Here is a 14,446-nt window from a genome sequence, read left to right on the forward strand (position 1 = left end):
GGGCGCGGCGCGGCGCGGGGCCGGCATGGCCGCCATGGGGGAGGCGGCGCGGCCGCGGGCGCTGTTCCTGGCCGGGCTGGCCGCGGTCTATATCGCCGCCTTCGGCTCCCTCTACGTGCAGATACCCGGTACCGCGCCGGGAACCGCCTGGGCGGACGGGGGGGACGGGGACGGGAGTGGGGGAACCGGGACTGAGGGGGGAGTGAGGCTGAGGGAACCGGGACAGGGCCGGGAGTGGGACTGGGGGAACCGGGACAGGGCCAGGGGAACCAGGACAGGACCGGGAGTGGGGCCGGGGGAACCGGGATGGAGCCAGGAGAACGGGGACAGAGCCGGGATAGAGCCGGGGAACCGGGACAGGGCTGGGAGTGGGGCTGAGGGAACCGGGATGGGGCCGGGAGTGGACCTGGGTAACGGGGACGGGGCCGGGAGTGGGGCTGAGGGAACCGGGATGGGGCCGGGAGTGGACCTGGGTAACGGGGACAGGGCCGGGAGTGGGGCTGAGGGAACCGGGATGGGGCTGGGAGTGGGGCTGAGGGAACCGGGATGGGGCTGAGGGAACCGGGATGGGGCTGGGAGTGGGGCCGGGGGAACCGGGACAGGGCCGGGGGAACCGGGACAGAGCCAAGGGCGGGCAGGGGGACGGGGACAGGGTCGGGGGAACTGGGATGGGGCTGGAGGAACCGGGACAGAAGCGGGAGTGGAGCCGGGAGAAGAGGGATAGAATCGAGAGTGGGGCCGGGGGAACCGGGACAGGCCAGGGGAACCGGGAGAGAGGGGGGAATGGGGCTGGGGGAACTGGGATGGGGCTGGGGGAACCGAGATAGAACCGGGAGTGGGACCAGGGAACAGGGAGAGAGGTAGGAGTGGAATTGGGAGAAGCGGGATAGAACCAGGAGTGGGGCCGGGGGAACCGGGAGTGGGGCCGGGAGCGGGGTTTGGGGAACCGGGAGAGAGGCAGGAGTTGGGCCGGGAGAAGCGGGACAGGGCTGGGGGAACCGGGACAGGCCCGGGGCCGGGCAGGGGGACGGGGACAGGGTCGAGGGAACCGGGAGTGGAACTGGGATGGGGCTGGGGGAACCGGGACACAAACGGGAGTGGGCCCGGGGGGTAACCGGCATAGGGCCGGGACATGGCCAGTGAAGTCAAGAGTGACACCGGTGAATCGGGGCCGGGATGGGGCCGAGACAGGGCCAGTCGCCATCCCCGTCCCGCTGCCGGGCTGATCCCTCCGTTCTCCCCGTTATCCCTCTCCCTCCATCCGCTCCTGCCCGTCCCGCCTCCCGTCCCTTCCCCGGGGCTCCGGCGGCTCTTCCCGGCGGGATGGGAGCCGGGACAGACCCGGAGCAGCGGGAATGGGGTCGGGGTCTGTCCCTGCAGCAGCCCCGGCCCCTCGGGGGGTTTTCCGGGGAACGCCGGTTTTTTTTCCTGGAAATGCCGGGTTTTTTCCGGGCTTTCCCCGGGAATATATCAAGGTTTTCCCGGAAGTGCCGAGGTTATGCCGGGTTTTTCCTGGGAATGCCAATGCCAGGGTTATGCCGGCGTTTTTCTTGGGAATGCGGGGATTGCATGTGGTTTGTTTTTTTCCCGGGAATGCCGGGGTTATGCTGGATTTTTCCGGGTTTTTTTTTCAGAAATACCAGGTTTATGCTGGGGTTTTCCTGTTTTGTTTTGTTTGTTTGTTTGTTTGTTTTCCCGGTTGTTTTTTTTTTTTTTTCCCGTGTTTATGCCGGCTTTTTCTCAAGAATGGCGGGATTTTCCTGGGGTTTTCTGAGTTTTTTCCCGGGAATGCCGAGGGTTTTCCTGAGAAAATGCCGGATTTTTTTCCCGGGAATGCCAGAGTTGTGCCCGGTTTTCCCGGTTTTTTTTCCCGGGAATGCCGGGGTTTTCTGGGATTTTTTTTCCGGGTTTTTTCCCGGGTTTATGCCGGGTTTTTCTCGGAAATGCCGAGGGTCTTCCTGGGAAAATGCTGGTTTTTTTCCCCTGGAATTGTGCCGGGGTTCTGCCGGGTTTTTCCAGTTTTTTTTTCCCCGGGGTTCTGCCAGGTTTTTCCGTTTGTTTTTTTTTTTTTTTCCAGGGTTATGCCGGGTTTTTCTCCGGAATGATGGGATTTTCCTGGAGTTTTCTGTGGTTTTCCCGGGAATGGCAGGATTTTCCTGGGGTTTTCTCAGGAATTATGGGATTTTCCTGGGGTTTTCTGAGGTTTTCCCGGGAATGGCAGGATTTTCCTGGGGTTTTCTGAGGTTTTCCCGGGAATGGCAGGATTTTCCTGGGGTTTTCTGAGGTTTTCCCGGGAATGGCAGGATTTTCCTGGGGTTTTCTGAGGTTTTCCCGGGAATGGCAGGATTTTCCTGGGGTTTTCTCAGGAATGATGGGATTTTCCTGGGGTTTTCTGAGGTTTTCCCGGGAATGGCAGGATTTTCCTGGAGTTTTCTGTGGTTTTCCCGGGAATGGCAGGATTTTCCTGGGGTTTTCTTAGGTTTTCTCAGGAATGGCAGGATTTTCCTGGGGTTTTCTTAGGTTTTCTCAGGAATGGCAGGATTTTCCTGGGGTTTTCTGAGGTTTTCTCAGGAATGGCAGGATTTTCCTGGGGTTTTCTGAGGTTTTCCCGGGAATGGCAGGATTTTCCTGGGGTTTTCTGAGGTTTTCCCGGGAATGGCAGGATTTTCCTGGGGTTTTCTGAGGTTTTCCCAGGAATGGCAGGATTTTCCTGGGGTTTTCCCGGGAATACCGTTTTTTCCCCAGGCATACCAAGGTAGTGCCGGGTTTTTCCTGGGAATACCAGGCTTACACAGGTTTTTTTCCCAATTTTTCCCCCTGTAATGTCTCCTGCCCCTCCTTTTCACCCCCCAGGACTGTACGGCCGCGAGGGGCTGCTCCCAGCACGGCGGGTGCTGCGCCCGGCAGGGAAAGGGCTGTGGGAGCAGCTCCAGGATTCCCCCACCCTGCTGTGGCTGAGCCCCCGCCTGGGGCTGGACACGGAGCAGGGCATGGAGCTGCTCTGCCTCCTGGGGCTCCTGGGGGCTTTGGGGGCTCTGATCTTCGAGGGGATGAGGGACTGCCTGGTGTTTGCTCTGCTCAGGATGTGCTACCTCTCCCTCTACCAGGTATGGGGACAGGGGGGGACACTGGGGTCCTGGGGGTGGTTGGAGGGGACACTGGGGTGCTGGGAGTGCTGGGAGGGGACAGAGGGGTCCTGGGAGGGGTCCTGGGGGCTTTGGGGGCTCTGATCTGCAAGGGGATGAGGGACTGCTTGGTGTTTGCTCTGCTCAGGATGTGCTACATCTCCCTGTACCAGGTATGGGGACAGAGGGGGACAGTGGGGTCCTGGGAGGGGACAGCAGGGTCCTGGGAGGTGACATTGGGGTCCTGGGGTGCTGGGAGGGGACAGCAGGGGACATTGGGGTCTGGGGGGGTGTTGGCATTGTTCCACAAGCTCCTGGTACTGTGGGAAGCACAGTCGTGGAGTTAGGGATGGGTTGGGGTGGGATCAGGGGGGTTAAATCCCATTGCAGGGACATCTCCCGCTGTCCCAGGGTGTCCCAGCCCCACCCAGCCTGGCCTGGAGCTGCAGAGGGACTGGGGACAGGGACAGGACACAGGGAATGGATCCCACTGCCACAGGGCAGGGCTGGATGGGAGATTGGGAACTGGGAATTCCTGTCTGGGCTGGAATTGGCAGAGCAGCTGTGGCTGCCCCTGGATCCCTGGCAGTGGCCAAGGCCAGGCTGGACACTGGGGCTGGGCTGGGGACAGTGGGAGGTGTCCCTGCCATGGCAGGGGTGGTCCTGGGGGGGCTCTGGGCTCCCTTCCCACCCAAAGCACTCCCCAAATCCTCCCTGCTGTTGGGGCTGGAGCTGCAGTGAGTCAGAACCAGGCAGGAGGAGGAGGAGGTTTCACTTCCCTCTGAAATCAGAGAATTCAGGAAGAACAAATGATTTGTGTGAGGCCCCCCTGATGGAGGGGCTGTCACCTCCCAGGGCTGGCTGTCACCTCCCTCTGCTCCTTGCCTTTGGCCCAGGGGGGCCCTGGGGGGGTCTGTGCCCACCCCTGTCCCCGTGGGGAGGGGTCTGGGGGTGTCAGACCCCCCGGCTGACCCCCTGTTCCCTCTCTGCAGGTGGGACAGGTCTTCCTGTACTTCCAGTGGTGAGTGACACCCCCTTCCCTGGGGATTTTTGGGGGGCTCAGGGCTGGGGGAGCCATCCTGGGCTGGGGTTCAGTGGGGTGGGGGGCACAGAGGGTTCTAGGGGGTGGGATGGGGGGCACAGAGGGTTCTGGGGGGTGGGATGGGGGGCACAGTGGGGTGGGGGTCCCCAGGACCCGGGTGAGGGGGCACAAGGGGCTTGGCAGGACAGGGGTGGGGATGTTTGGGGGGCAGAATGAAGGTGTGGGGGGCTCTGAGGACTGGGGTGGGGGCACAGGGGGCTCTGGGAACAGGGCAGAGGAAATTGGGGGCTCTGGGGACTGGGGTACAGAGGGATTGGGGGCTCTGGGGACAAGGACAGGGGGTGTGGGGGGCTTTGGGGACTGGGGTACAGTGGGGTGAGGGGCTCTGGGGACTGCAGGACAGTGGGGGCTCAGCAGGATGGGGTCCCCAGCCCCCTGTGGGGTGTGTTCCCAGCCCCCTGTGGGGTGTGTGCTCGTGTCCCCAGCCCCCTGTGCGGGGTGTCCCCATGTCCCCAGCCCCCTGTGCGGGGTGTCCCCATGTCCCCAGCCCCAAATATGGGATATCCCCAGCCCCTGTGTGAGGTGTCCCCATGTCCCCAACCCCCCTTGTGGAGTGTCCCCAGCCCTCCATGGAGCCCAGGACGGGGGTCCCAGCCCTGTGTCCCCCCCCCAGGGACAGCCTGCTGCTGGAGGCCGGGTTCCTGGCCGTGCTGGTGGCCCCCCTGAGGCTGCTGAGGCGAGGGGGGTCCCCGTGCTGGAGACCCCACGACGCCGTCACCTTCTGGGCCGTGCGCTGGCTGCTCTTCCGCCTCATGTTCGCCTCGGGCGTGGTCAAACTGACCAGCCGCTGCCCCACCTGGTGGGGGCTCACAGGTGAGGGGGGCACAGGTGAGGGGGCAAAGGGGGCTCAGGTTTTGGGGGGAGTTTTCCAGTTTTTGGGGTCATGAAGCTCATGAGCTGCTGCCTCACCTGGTGAGGGGTGCAGGTTTGGGGGTTCGAGTGCTGGGGAGGGGTCACAGATGAGGGGAGCTCTGGGGGGCTCAGGTTTTGGGGCCCCAATTTTAGAGATCATGAAGCTCATGAGCTGTTGCCTCACCTGGTGGAAGCTCACAGGTGTTGGAGTCAGCTTTGGGGGGCTCAGGTTTTAGGGGGAGTCCCCTGGTTTTTGGGGTTACGTAGCTCACTAGCCACTGCCCTCACAGGTGAGAGGGTGAGGGGGGCTCAGGTTTTGGGGGGAGTCCCCCAGTTTTAGGGAAAAAATCCTCTCAGTTTAAGGGTACCCCAGGTTTAGGGGTCATGAAGCTCGTGAGCTGCTGCCTCACCTGGTGGGGGCTCACAGGTGAGGGGAGGCTCTGGGGGCTCAGGTTTTGGGGAGAGTCCTCCAATTTTTGGGATTGTGAAGCTCACCAGGCACTGCCCTACATGGGGACTCACAGGTGAGGGTGTAGGTTTGGGGATTCAGGTGTTGGGGGCCTCAGATTTTGGGGGGAGTCTCCCAGTTTTAGCGGTTGTGAACCTTATGAGCTGCTGCCTCACTTGGTGGGGGCTCACAGGTGAGGGGGCTCAGGTGAGGGGGGCTCTGGGGGCTCAGGTTTTGGGGGCAGTTTCCCAGTTTTAGGGGTCATGAAGCTCATGAGCTGCTGCCTTACCTGGTGGGGACTCACAGGTGAGGGGTGCAGCTTTGGGGGTTCAGTTTTTGGGGAGGGGGTGCAGCTTTGGGGGTTCAGGTGTTGAGGAGGCTCTGGGGACCTCAGATTTTGGGGGCAGCCCCCAATTTTTGGGGTTGTGAAGCTCATGAGCTGCTGCCTTACCTGGTGGGGACTCACAGGTGAGAGATGCAGGTTTAGGGGTTCAGTTTTTGGGGAGGAGGTGCAGCTTTGGGGGGTTCATGCATTAACCAGGAATTCCAGTGAATTCTTAGGAAGTAGATCATGGCCAGCCCACCTTGAGGCCCCCCATGTCCCTGAGGTACCATTTCATTTCAGTTCTGAGGTACCATTTAGTTTGAGTTCTGAGGTACCATTTAATGTGGATTTTTCTGCAGGGAAGGATTGCCCTCATTAGCACTGATCCTTTTTCATAATGGGAAAATCTGCATTAGCCTGGAATTCCGGGGAATTATTGGGAAGCAGATTAGGGAAAGCCTCTTGTGTCCCACAGCCCTGAGGCACCACCGAATTTAACAACATTTTTGCCCTGGGAAGCTTTTCCCTGTACTTTTGGGCGAGGAGAATCATCATTAACCCAGAACTGGGGCGGGTTTTTTGGAACAGTGGATTTTTGGGATCTGTAACAAACCCCCTCTCCCCCATTCCCCCAGCTCTGACCTACCACCAAATTTAACATTTTTACCCCAGGAGGCTTTTCCCTGTACTCTGGGACAGGGTAAATTGGTGTTAATCCAGAACTGGGGAGAATTTTTGGGAATTGTGCCAAACCCTCTGTTCCCCATGCCCCCAGCCCTGACCTACCACTGAAATTGAGATTTTTGCACACTGAAATTGAGATTTTTGCTCCAGGAAGCTTTTCCCTGTGCTCTGGGGTGGGGAAAACCACCATTAACCCAGAACTGGGGTGAGGTTTTTGGAAACTGTGACAAACCCCCTCTCCCCCATTCCCCATCCCTGACCTACCACTGAAATTGAGATTTTTTTGCTCACTGAAATTGAGATTTTTGCTCACTGAAATTGAGGTATTTTACCCCAGGAAGCTTTTCCCTGTACTTTGGGGCGAGGAAAATGAGCATTAACCCAGAACTGGGGCGTCTTTTTGGGGAACTGTGGATTTTTGGGAATGGTGGATTTTTGGGAACCGTGGCAAACCCCTGTTCCCCATTCCCCCAGCCCTGACCTACCACTGAAATTGAGATTTTTGCTCACTGAAATTGAGGTATTTTACCCCAGGAAGCTTTTGGGGTGAGGAAAATGAGCATTAACCCAGAATTGGGGTGGGTTTTTGGGAACAGCAGATTTTTGGGATGCATAACAAACCCCCTGTCCCCATTCCCCCAGCCCTGACCTACCACTACGAGACGCAATGCATCCCCACGCCGGGGGCCTGGCTGGCCCACCAGCTGCCCGTGTGGTTCCAGAAGCTCAGCGTGGTGGGCACCTACGTCATCGAGGTGGCCGTGCCCGTGCTCTTCTTCGCGCCCCTGCGCCGCCTGCGCCTCTTTGCCTTCTACTGCCAGGTGGGGATGGGGGTCCCTGGGGGGGCTGCAGGGGATGGGGGGGGCTTCCCGGGGGGCAACAGGGGGTGGGGGGGTCCTTGGGGGGCTACAGGGGGGCTGAGGGGGGGTCCCTGGGGGGCTACAGGAGGTGGGGAGGCTCCCCAGGGGGTCCAGGCAGTGGGGGGGGAGGGGGTCTCCAGGGGTTGAGAGGATCCCCGGGGGGCTTCAGAGAGTGAGCGGGATCCCCAGGGAGCTCCAGGGGCTGGGGGGGATCTCCAGGGGGTGACAGGGCTCCACAGGGGGCTACAGAGGGTGGGGGGGCTCCCCGGGGGGATCCAGGGGCTGGGGGGGCTCCCCTGGGGGTTCCAGGGGGTATTGGCATTCCCTGGGGGGGGATCCCCAGGGGGATCCAGGGGCTTGGGGGGCTCCTCAGGGGGCTCCTTGGTCTGGGGGGGCTGCAGGTGATGTCCTGTGTTCCCTGTGACCCCATGGGTCCCTTTGTGCCCCCCATTGTGCCAGGGGGGGGTTCCCATGGGGGTCTCCCCAGGGCTGGGGTTGGCTCCTTGCTGCAGGACACTCGTGTGGGGACACTGGGGTGCCCCCAGGGCTGTGTGTGGGGACACTGGTGTGTCCCCAGGGCTGTGTAGGAACACTGGAGTGCCCCCAGGTTTGGTAGCCACACTGGTGGCACTGGCTGGGGGGTCTCCAGTGTCCTCTGCCCACCCCCAACCCCTCCCCTGTGTCCCCCCAGGTGCTGCTGCAGGTCCTCATCATCCTCACAGGTAACTACAACTTCTTCAACACCCTGACCATCGTGCTGACCTTCTCTCTGCTGGACGAGGAGCACCTGGGGCACTGGCTGGGCCGGCCCCGCAGGAGGCACAGCCCTGGTGAGACCCCACAGGGGCTGGGGGGGGCTTTTCTGGGGGGACAGGGGAGATGTGGGTCCCAAACCCAGCCCAGGTTGTGCCCAGGGGGAGACCAGGGATGTGGGGCACGGTTGTGGGATCAGGGGGGGTTAAATCCCATTGCAGGGACATCTCCCACTGTCCCAGGGTGTTCCAGCCCCACCCAGCCTGGCCTGGAGCTGCAGAGGGACTGGGGACAGGGACAGGACACAGGGAATGGATCCCACTGCCACAGGGCAGGGCTGGGTGGGAGATTGGGAACTGGGAATTCCTGTCTGGGCTGGAATTGGCAGAGCAGCTGTGGCTGCCCCTGGATCCCTGGCAGTGGCCAAGGCCAGGCTGGACACTGGGGCTGGGCTGGGGACAGTGGGAGGTGTCCCTGCCATGGCAGGGGTGGCCCTGGAGGGGCTCTGGGCTCCCTTCCCACCCAAACCATTCCAGGATTCCCCAAATCCTCCCTGGTGTTGTGGCTGGAGCTCCAATGACTCAGAACCAGGCAGGAGGAGTAGGAGGATTTCTTTTCCCCCTGAAATCAGGGAATTAAGGAAGAACAAATAATCTGTGTGAGGCCCCCCTTCCTGTGGTTGCTGTCACCCCACAGAGAGTTCCCACCTCATGGAATTCTGTGTCCCTGCTGCTCCTTCCTGGGCCTTTCCCTCCTGCCAGTGAGACCCCCAGCCTCCCTGTTTTTTGGGGAGGGGACATTGCAGGCACATCCCTGAGCTCTCTGTGACCCCGTGGCTCCATTTGTGCCCCCCATTGTGCCAGGGGGGTTCCCATGGGTGGCCTCACAGGGTGGGCTGGGCTCCTCCTTCCCTCCTGCCAGTGGGACCCCTGGTTTGGGGAGGGGGTCACCACAGTCAGGTCCCCATGGCTGTGGGTGCCCCCAGGGCTGTGAGGGGGCTCCCAGGCAGGCTCTGAGCCCCCTCCCTGCCCCAGGCTGGCCCCCCAGCCTGGGCTGGCTGCTGAGCACCGTGCTGGAGCTCAGCACCTACGGGCTGCTGCTCTACTGGACCGTGCGCTACTTCGGCCTGGAGCTGGACTGGGACAGGAGGCTGCTGGAGTCCAGAGTGGGTAAGAGTGAGGGGGGCACCACAGCCCCAGGACCCCTCCCTGGGGGGCTCAGGGACCCCCCTGAGCTCAGGGCTGTCCCTCCCTGCAGCCTTCACCTACCACGAGTTCACCACGTGGCTGCGCACGGTGACACTGCCGCTGGTGGGGGTGGCCTTCCTGTCCCTGTCCTGGGAGATCCTGGTGGCCATGTACCGGTGGGTGAGGGGGCACCCTGGGGTGTCCCTGGGGCTGGGGGGGGACACTGGGGTGTCCCCAGGGGTGTGGGATGTCCCCAGGGGTGTGGGGGGACATGGGGATATGGGGGAACATTGGGGTGTCCCCAGGGGTGTGGGGTGTCCCTAGGGATGTGGGGGACACTGGGATATGGGAGGACACTGGGGTGTCCCCAGGGATGTGGGGGGACAGAGGGGTATGGGGGAACATTGGGGTGTCCGCAGGGGTGTAGGGGACCCTGGGGTGCTCCCAGGGCTGTGGAGGGACACTGGGATGTCCCCAGGGGTGTGGGGTGCCCCCATGGGTGAGGGGGACACCGGGGTGACACCCTGGGAGCCTTGAAGGCCTGACCCCACTCCAAGATTGGAACAAACACAGCATTGTGGGGAGGTTTAACCCCTCACCTACAACTGTAACCCCCCAAACTGTGGGGGGCTGAGCATCTTTTCCCCCCTTAACCCCCCCTTTGTTCCCCCCTCCCCAGCTGTGCCTGCACCCGGGGATGCTTCTGGAAGCTCTGGGCCACCCTGCAGTGGGCCATCATGGCCACGGCCACCGTGGGGCTCTTCACCGTCAGCCTGGTGAGGCTTGGGGGCCATGGGGGACCCTCAAAACCCCCCAGGCCGTGATAGAGCCCCCCAAAACCTCCCCCAGGCCCTGACAGAGCCCCCTGCCTTCCCCTCCCCTGCAGGTGCCCTTCACCTACATCGAGCACGAGTCCAACGGGAAGCTGTGGCCAGGCATCCACCAGATGTTCGGGGCCGTGGAGAGGTTCCAGGTGGTCAATTCCTACGGGCTCTTCCGCAGGATGACCGGCGTGGGCGGCCGGCCCGAGGTCATCCTGGAGGGCAGCTACGATGGACACAGCTGGACGGTGAGGAGGGGCACAGAACCCCGGGATTTGGGGTGGGAATGTCCTTTTCCCAAGGCTGTGGTGACCCTGGGCAGGACTAGACCCTTGATTGGATCAGGTTTCTGGAGGTGTCCTGCCCCAAAATCCCCAAATTTTGGGTGCGAAGGTGTTTCCCTGGGGCTGAGGTGACTCTGGGCAGGATGAGACCCTTGGTTGGATTGGATCCTGGAGATGTGCTGCTCCAGAATCCCGGGATTTTGGGTGGGAAGGGACCTTCCAGACCAGTCCCATGCAGAGTTTGGCAGGGTTTGTCCCCATGCCAGCGTCCCTGTGCCTGTGTCCCCATCTCCACACGGGTGTCTCCATGGCCATCCCGGTGTCCCTGTCCCAGTGTCCTCGTGGCCATGGCAGTGTCCTCGTGGCTGTGTCCCCATGTCCTTGTGTTGATGTCCCCACGCTCTGTTGGTGTCCCTGTCCCCATGGCCATGCCGATGTCCCCATGCCAGTGTCTCCATCCCCATGGTGGTGTCCCTATGCCAGTGTCCTTGTCCTCGTGTCCCCATGCCAATGTCACCCTGCCAGTGTCTCCATCTCTATGTGGGTGTCCCTATGCCAGTGTCCCCATCCCAGTGTCCCCATCCCCATGCCAGTGTCCCCCGTGCCTGTGCTGGTGTCCCCATGCCATGCTGGTGTCCCCTTCCCTGTGCCATGCTGGTGTCCCTGTGCCAGTGTCCCCGTGGCTGTGCTGGTGTCTCCATCCCCGTGCTGGTGTCCCTGCGCTGGTGTCCCCATGGCCGTCCTGATGTCCCCATGCCAGTGTCCCTGTGGCTGTGCTGGTGTCCCCATCTCCACGTGGGTGTCCCTATGTCCATGTCAGTGTCCCCATTCCCGTGCCAGTGTCCCCGTGCTGGTGTCCCCATGCCGGCGTCCCCATCTCCACGTGGGTGTCCCCATGTCCATGCCGGTGCCCCCATTCCTGTGCCAGTGTTCCCATGCCAGTGTCTCCGTCCCCATGCTGGTGTCCCTATGCCATGCAGGTGTCCCTATGTCCCCACGCCAGTGTCCCCGTGGCCGTCCCCTTGTCCGTGCCACTGTCCCCATTCCCATGCCCCGTTGTCCCCATTCCCATACCAGCCATTCCCAATCCCGCAGGAGATCGAGTTCATGTACAAGCCCGGGAACGTGAGCGCGGCCCCGGCCGTGGTGGCCCCGCACCAGCCCCGCCTGGACTGGCAGCTCTGGTTCGCTGCTCTGGGGCCTCACCAGAGCAGCCCCTGGTTCAGTGCCCTGGTGCTGCGCCTGCTGCAGGGACAGCCCGACGGTGGGACACGGGGATGGGGGTTTGGGGGGTCCCTGGTGGGGTTTGGGGGGTTCCTGGTTCAGTGCCCTGGTGCTGCGCCTGCTGCAGGGACAGCCCGACGGTGGGACATGGGGACAGGGGTTTGGGGGGGTCCCTGATGGGGTTTGGGCTGTCCCTGTTTGGATTTGGGGTGTCCTCGTTTGGGTTTGGGGTGTCCCCTGCAACATTCTAGAGTGTTTGGGTCTGGGGTCTCCTTGTTTGTATTCAGGGTGTCCCTGTTTGGGTTTGGGGTGTCCCTGTTTGGATTTGGGATGTCCTTGTTTGTATGTCTCTGTTTGGGTTCAGGATCTCCCTGTTTGGGTTTGGGATGCCCCTGTTCGGATTTGGGGTCTCCTGGTTTGGGTTCAGGGTGTCCCCTCCAGCATTCTAGGGTGTCTGTGTTTGGGTTGGGGTGTTCCTGAAGCCCCGAGGGTGTCCTCCAGGTGTCTTTGGGGTGTCCCCAGGTTGGTTTGGGGTGTCCCCTGCAGCCCTGAGGGTGTCCCCAGGTGTCTTTGGGGTGTCACCAAGTGGATTTGGGGTGTCCCCGGGCATGTTTGGGGTGTCCATGGGTGTGTTTGAATTCCCCTCTTTGGGTTTGGGCTGTCCCCGGGCTGTCCTTGGCTGTATTTGGGATGTCCCCTCCATGGATTTGGGCTGTCCCCGGCTGTGTTTGGGCTGTGTTTGGGGCCGTCCCGGGCTGTGTTTGGGGTTGTGTTTGGGATGTCCCTGGCTGTGTTTGGGCTGTGTTTGGGGCCATCCCGGGCTGTGTTTGGGGCCGTCCCGGGCTGTGTTTGGGGCCGTCCCGGGCCGTGACCCCGCCGTACCCGCAGTGATCCGGCTGGTGCAGACGGACGAGTCCCGGTACCCGTTCCACGGCCGCCCGCCCACCTTCCTGCGGGCCCAGCTCTACAAGTACTGGTTCACAGCCCCCAGCGAGGCCAGGTGAGCGGGGAGGGGCCCCTGAGCCCCCCAGCCCAGCTTTGGGGGGACCCTGGGGTGACCTAAGCCCCCTGTGCCCCCAGCCCAGCTTTGGGAGGGCTCTGGGGTCACCTGTGCCCCTAGCCAGGCTTGGGGGGCTCTGGGGTCACTCGAACCCCCTGTGCCCCCAGCCCACGCCAGGTGGCCCCGTGGTGGCGGCGGCAGCACGTGCAGGAATTCTTCCCCGCCGTGTCCCTGGGACACCCCACGCTGGAGTCCCTGCTCAGCCAGCACGGCCTCAAGGTGGGCACGGGGCTGGGTGACCCTTCCCTGGCTCCTGACCCCCTTCCCTTGCCCCAGCTCCTTCCCTAACCCTATTCCTTTGCCCTTGACCCTCTCTTCCTTCACCTTGATCGCCTTCCCTCTCCCCTGACCCCCTTTCTTGGCCCCTGACCGTCTTCCCTCACTCTGACCCCCTTTTTCAACCCCTGACCCTCTTCCCTCCCTGTCCATAATCCGCTCATATTAGCGGATTGTGACACTGTCCCCTGACCCCATTCCCACACCCCTTTTCCACCCCCTGACCCTCTCCCTGTCCCCATTCCCACACCCCACACCCTTTTTCCAGCCCCTGCCCCTCTTCCTTCCCTCTCCCTGTCCCCTGTCCCCATCCCCTCACTCCAATCCCCTTTTCCAGCCCCTGCCCCTCTCCCTGTCCCCTGTCCCCATCCCCTACCCCTGTCCCCCATATCCCCGTGGCCATTCCCGGTGTGACAGCGCTGTCCCCGCAGGACAAACCCCCACTGCGCCGCCGGGCTGACGCTGCTCTCCCCCGGCTCCTGTCCTGGCTGCGCCACCTGTGCCGGCCCTACTCGGGCCCCACCCTGCTCTGGTCCCTTTACCTGGTGGCCGCCACCGCGGGGCTGCTGCGGGCGCTGGCCCGGCGGGCACCGAGCCCCGCTCGCCACAAAGGGCCCCCCCGGGAACGGGGAGAGCGCAACGGGACACGGGCCACCGAGGGGGGGACACGGGCCACCGAGGGGGGGACACGGGCCACCGAGGGGGGGACACGGGCCACCGAGGGGACAGCACGGAGCTCAGAAGGGGCACGGCCCGAGGGCCGGCACAGCAATAAGAAGAAGAAGTAGCTCGCCCCAAAAATTGGGGGGCAGCGAGGGGGTCCCCGGGTTGGGGGGGTGGCAGTGGTTGTTGGAGCCCAGCCCAAGGTGAGGGGGCCAGTGCCTTCAGTATGGGGTGGGGACAGTGCCCGGGGTTTGGGGACATCTCCCGGCTGTGTAGGGAGTGGTGGGGACCCCTCCCCAGGGTTTGGGGGTTGCCTGGGGACGTGGCCCAGTGTCTGGGGACCCTTTCCCAGTATCTGGGGACCTTTTGGGGACCCTGCCCCACTGCCCAGGAAGCCCTTGGGGACTCGGGCCCAGTGTCAGGGGACCCCTCCCCACTGCCCAGGGACTGTCCCAATGCCCAGGGACCCCTTGGGGACCCCTCCCCACTGTCTGGGGACCCTGCCCCATTGCCCAGGGACCCCTCCCCACTGCCTGGGGACCCTGCCCCACTGCCCAGGGACCCCCCAGACCCCCTCCAGGCCCCCCAGGGTGGGGGTCTCAGCACAGGTCAGGGGCTCAGAGCAGAGGGGGGAGCTCTGTGCCCACAGGCTGGAGCAGTTTGGGCAGTGCCAGCCCCTCCTGTTACCCTGCCCAGCCCCTCAGGTCACTTTGGGGTGTCCCCCCCGGCACTTTGGGGTGCTCCCCTCACCCCACGGGCTCTGCCCATCCCGCTGTTACCCC

At 62.9% G+C, this 14,446-nt stretch overlaps 1 protein-coding gene across 1 annotated transcript; it reads left to right on the forward strand.

Moving 5' to 3' along the window:
- Window positions 1-25: 25 nt before the first annotated feature.
- Window positions 26-13,789, forward strand: LMF2 (lipase maturation factor 2; the record flags this gene model as incomplete). Its single annotated transcript, XM_083860650.1, has 14 exons — window positions 26-128; window positions 2,854-3,107; window positions 4,118-4,146; window positions 4,841-5,040; window positions 7,179-7,357; window positions 8,088-8,226; window positions 9,184-9,318; window positions 9,407-9,512; window positions 10,016-10,112; window positions 10,223-10,405; window positions 11,537-11,705; window positions 12,554-12,665; window positions 12,833-12,944; window positions 13,433-13,789. The coding sequence occupies 14 exons, from the start codon at window positions 26-28 to the stop codon at window positions 13,787-13,789; spliced, it is 2,175 nt and encodes a 724-aa protein (XP_083716776.1).
- Between the last annotated feature and the right edge of the window lie 657 nt (window positions 13,790-14,446).

The sequence above is a fragment of the Zosterops lateralis genome, assembly GCF_965231275.1.
Source record: "Zosterops lateralis genome assembly, chromosome: 4".
NCBI classification, from domain to species: domain Eukaryota; kingdom Metazoa; phylum Chordata; class Aves; order Passeriformes; family Zosteropidae; genus Zosterops; species Zosterops lateralis.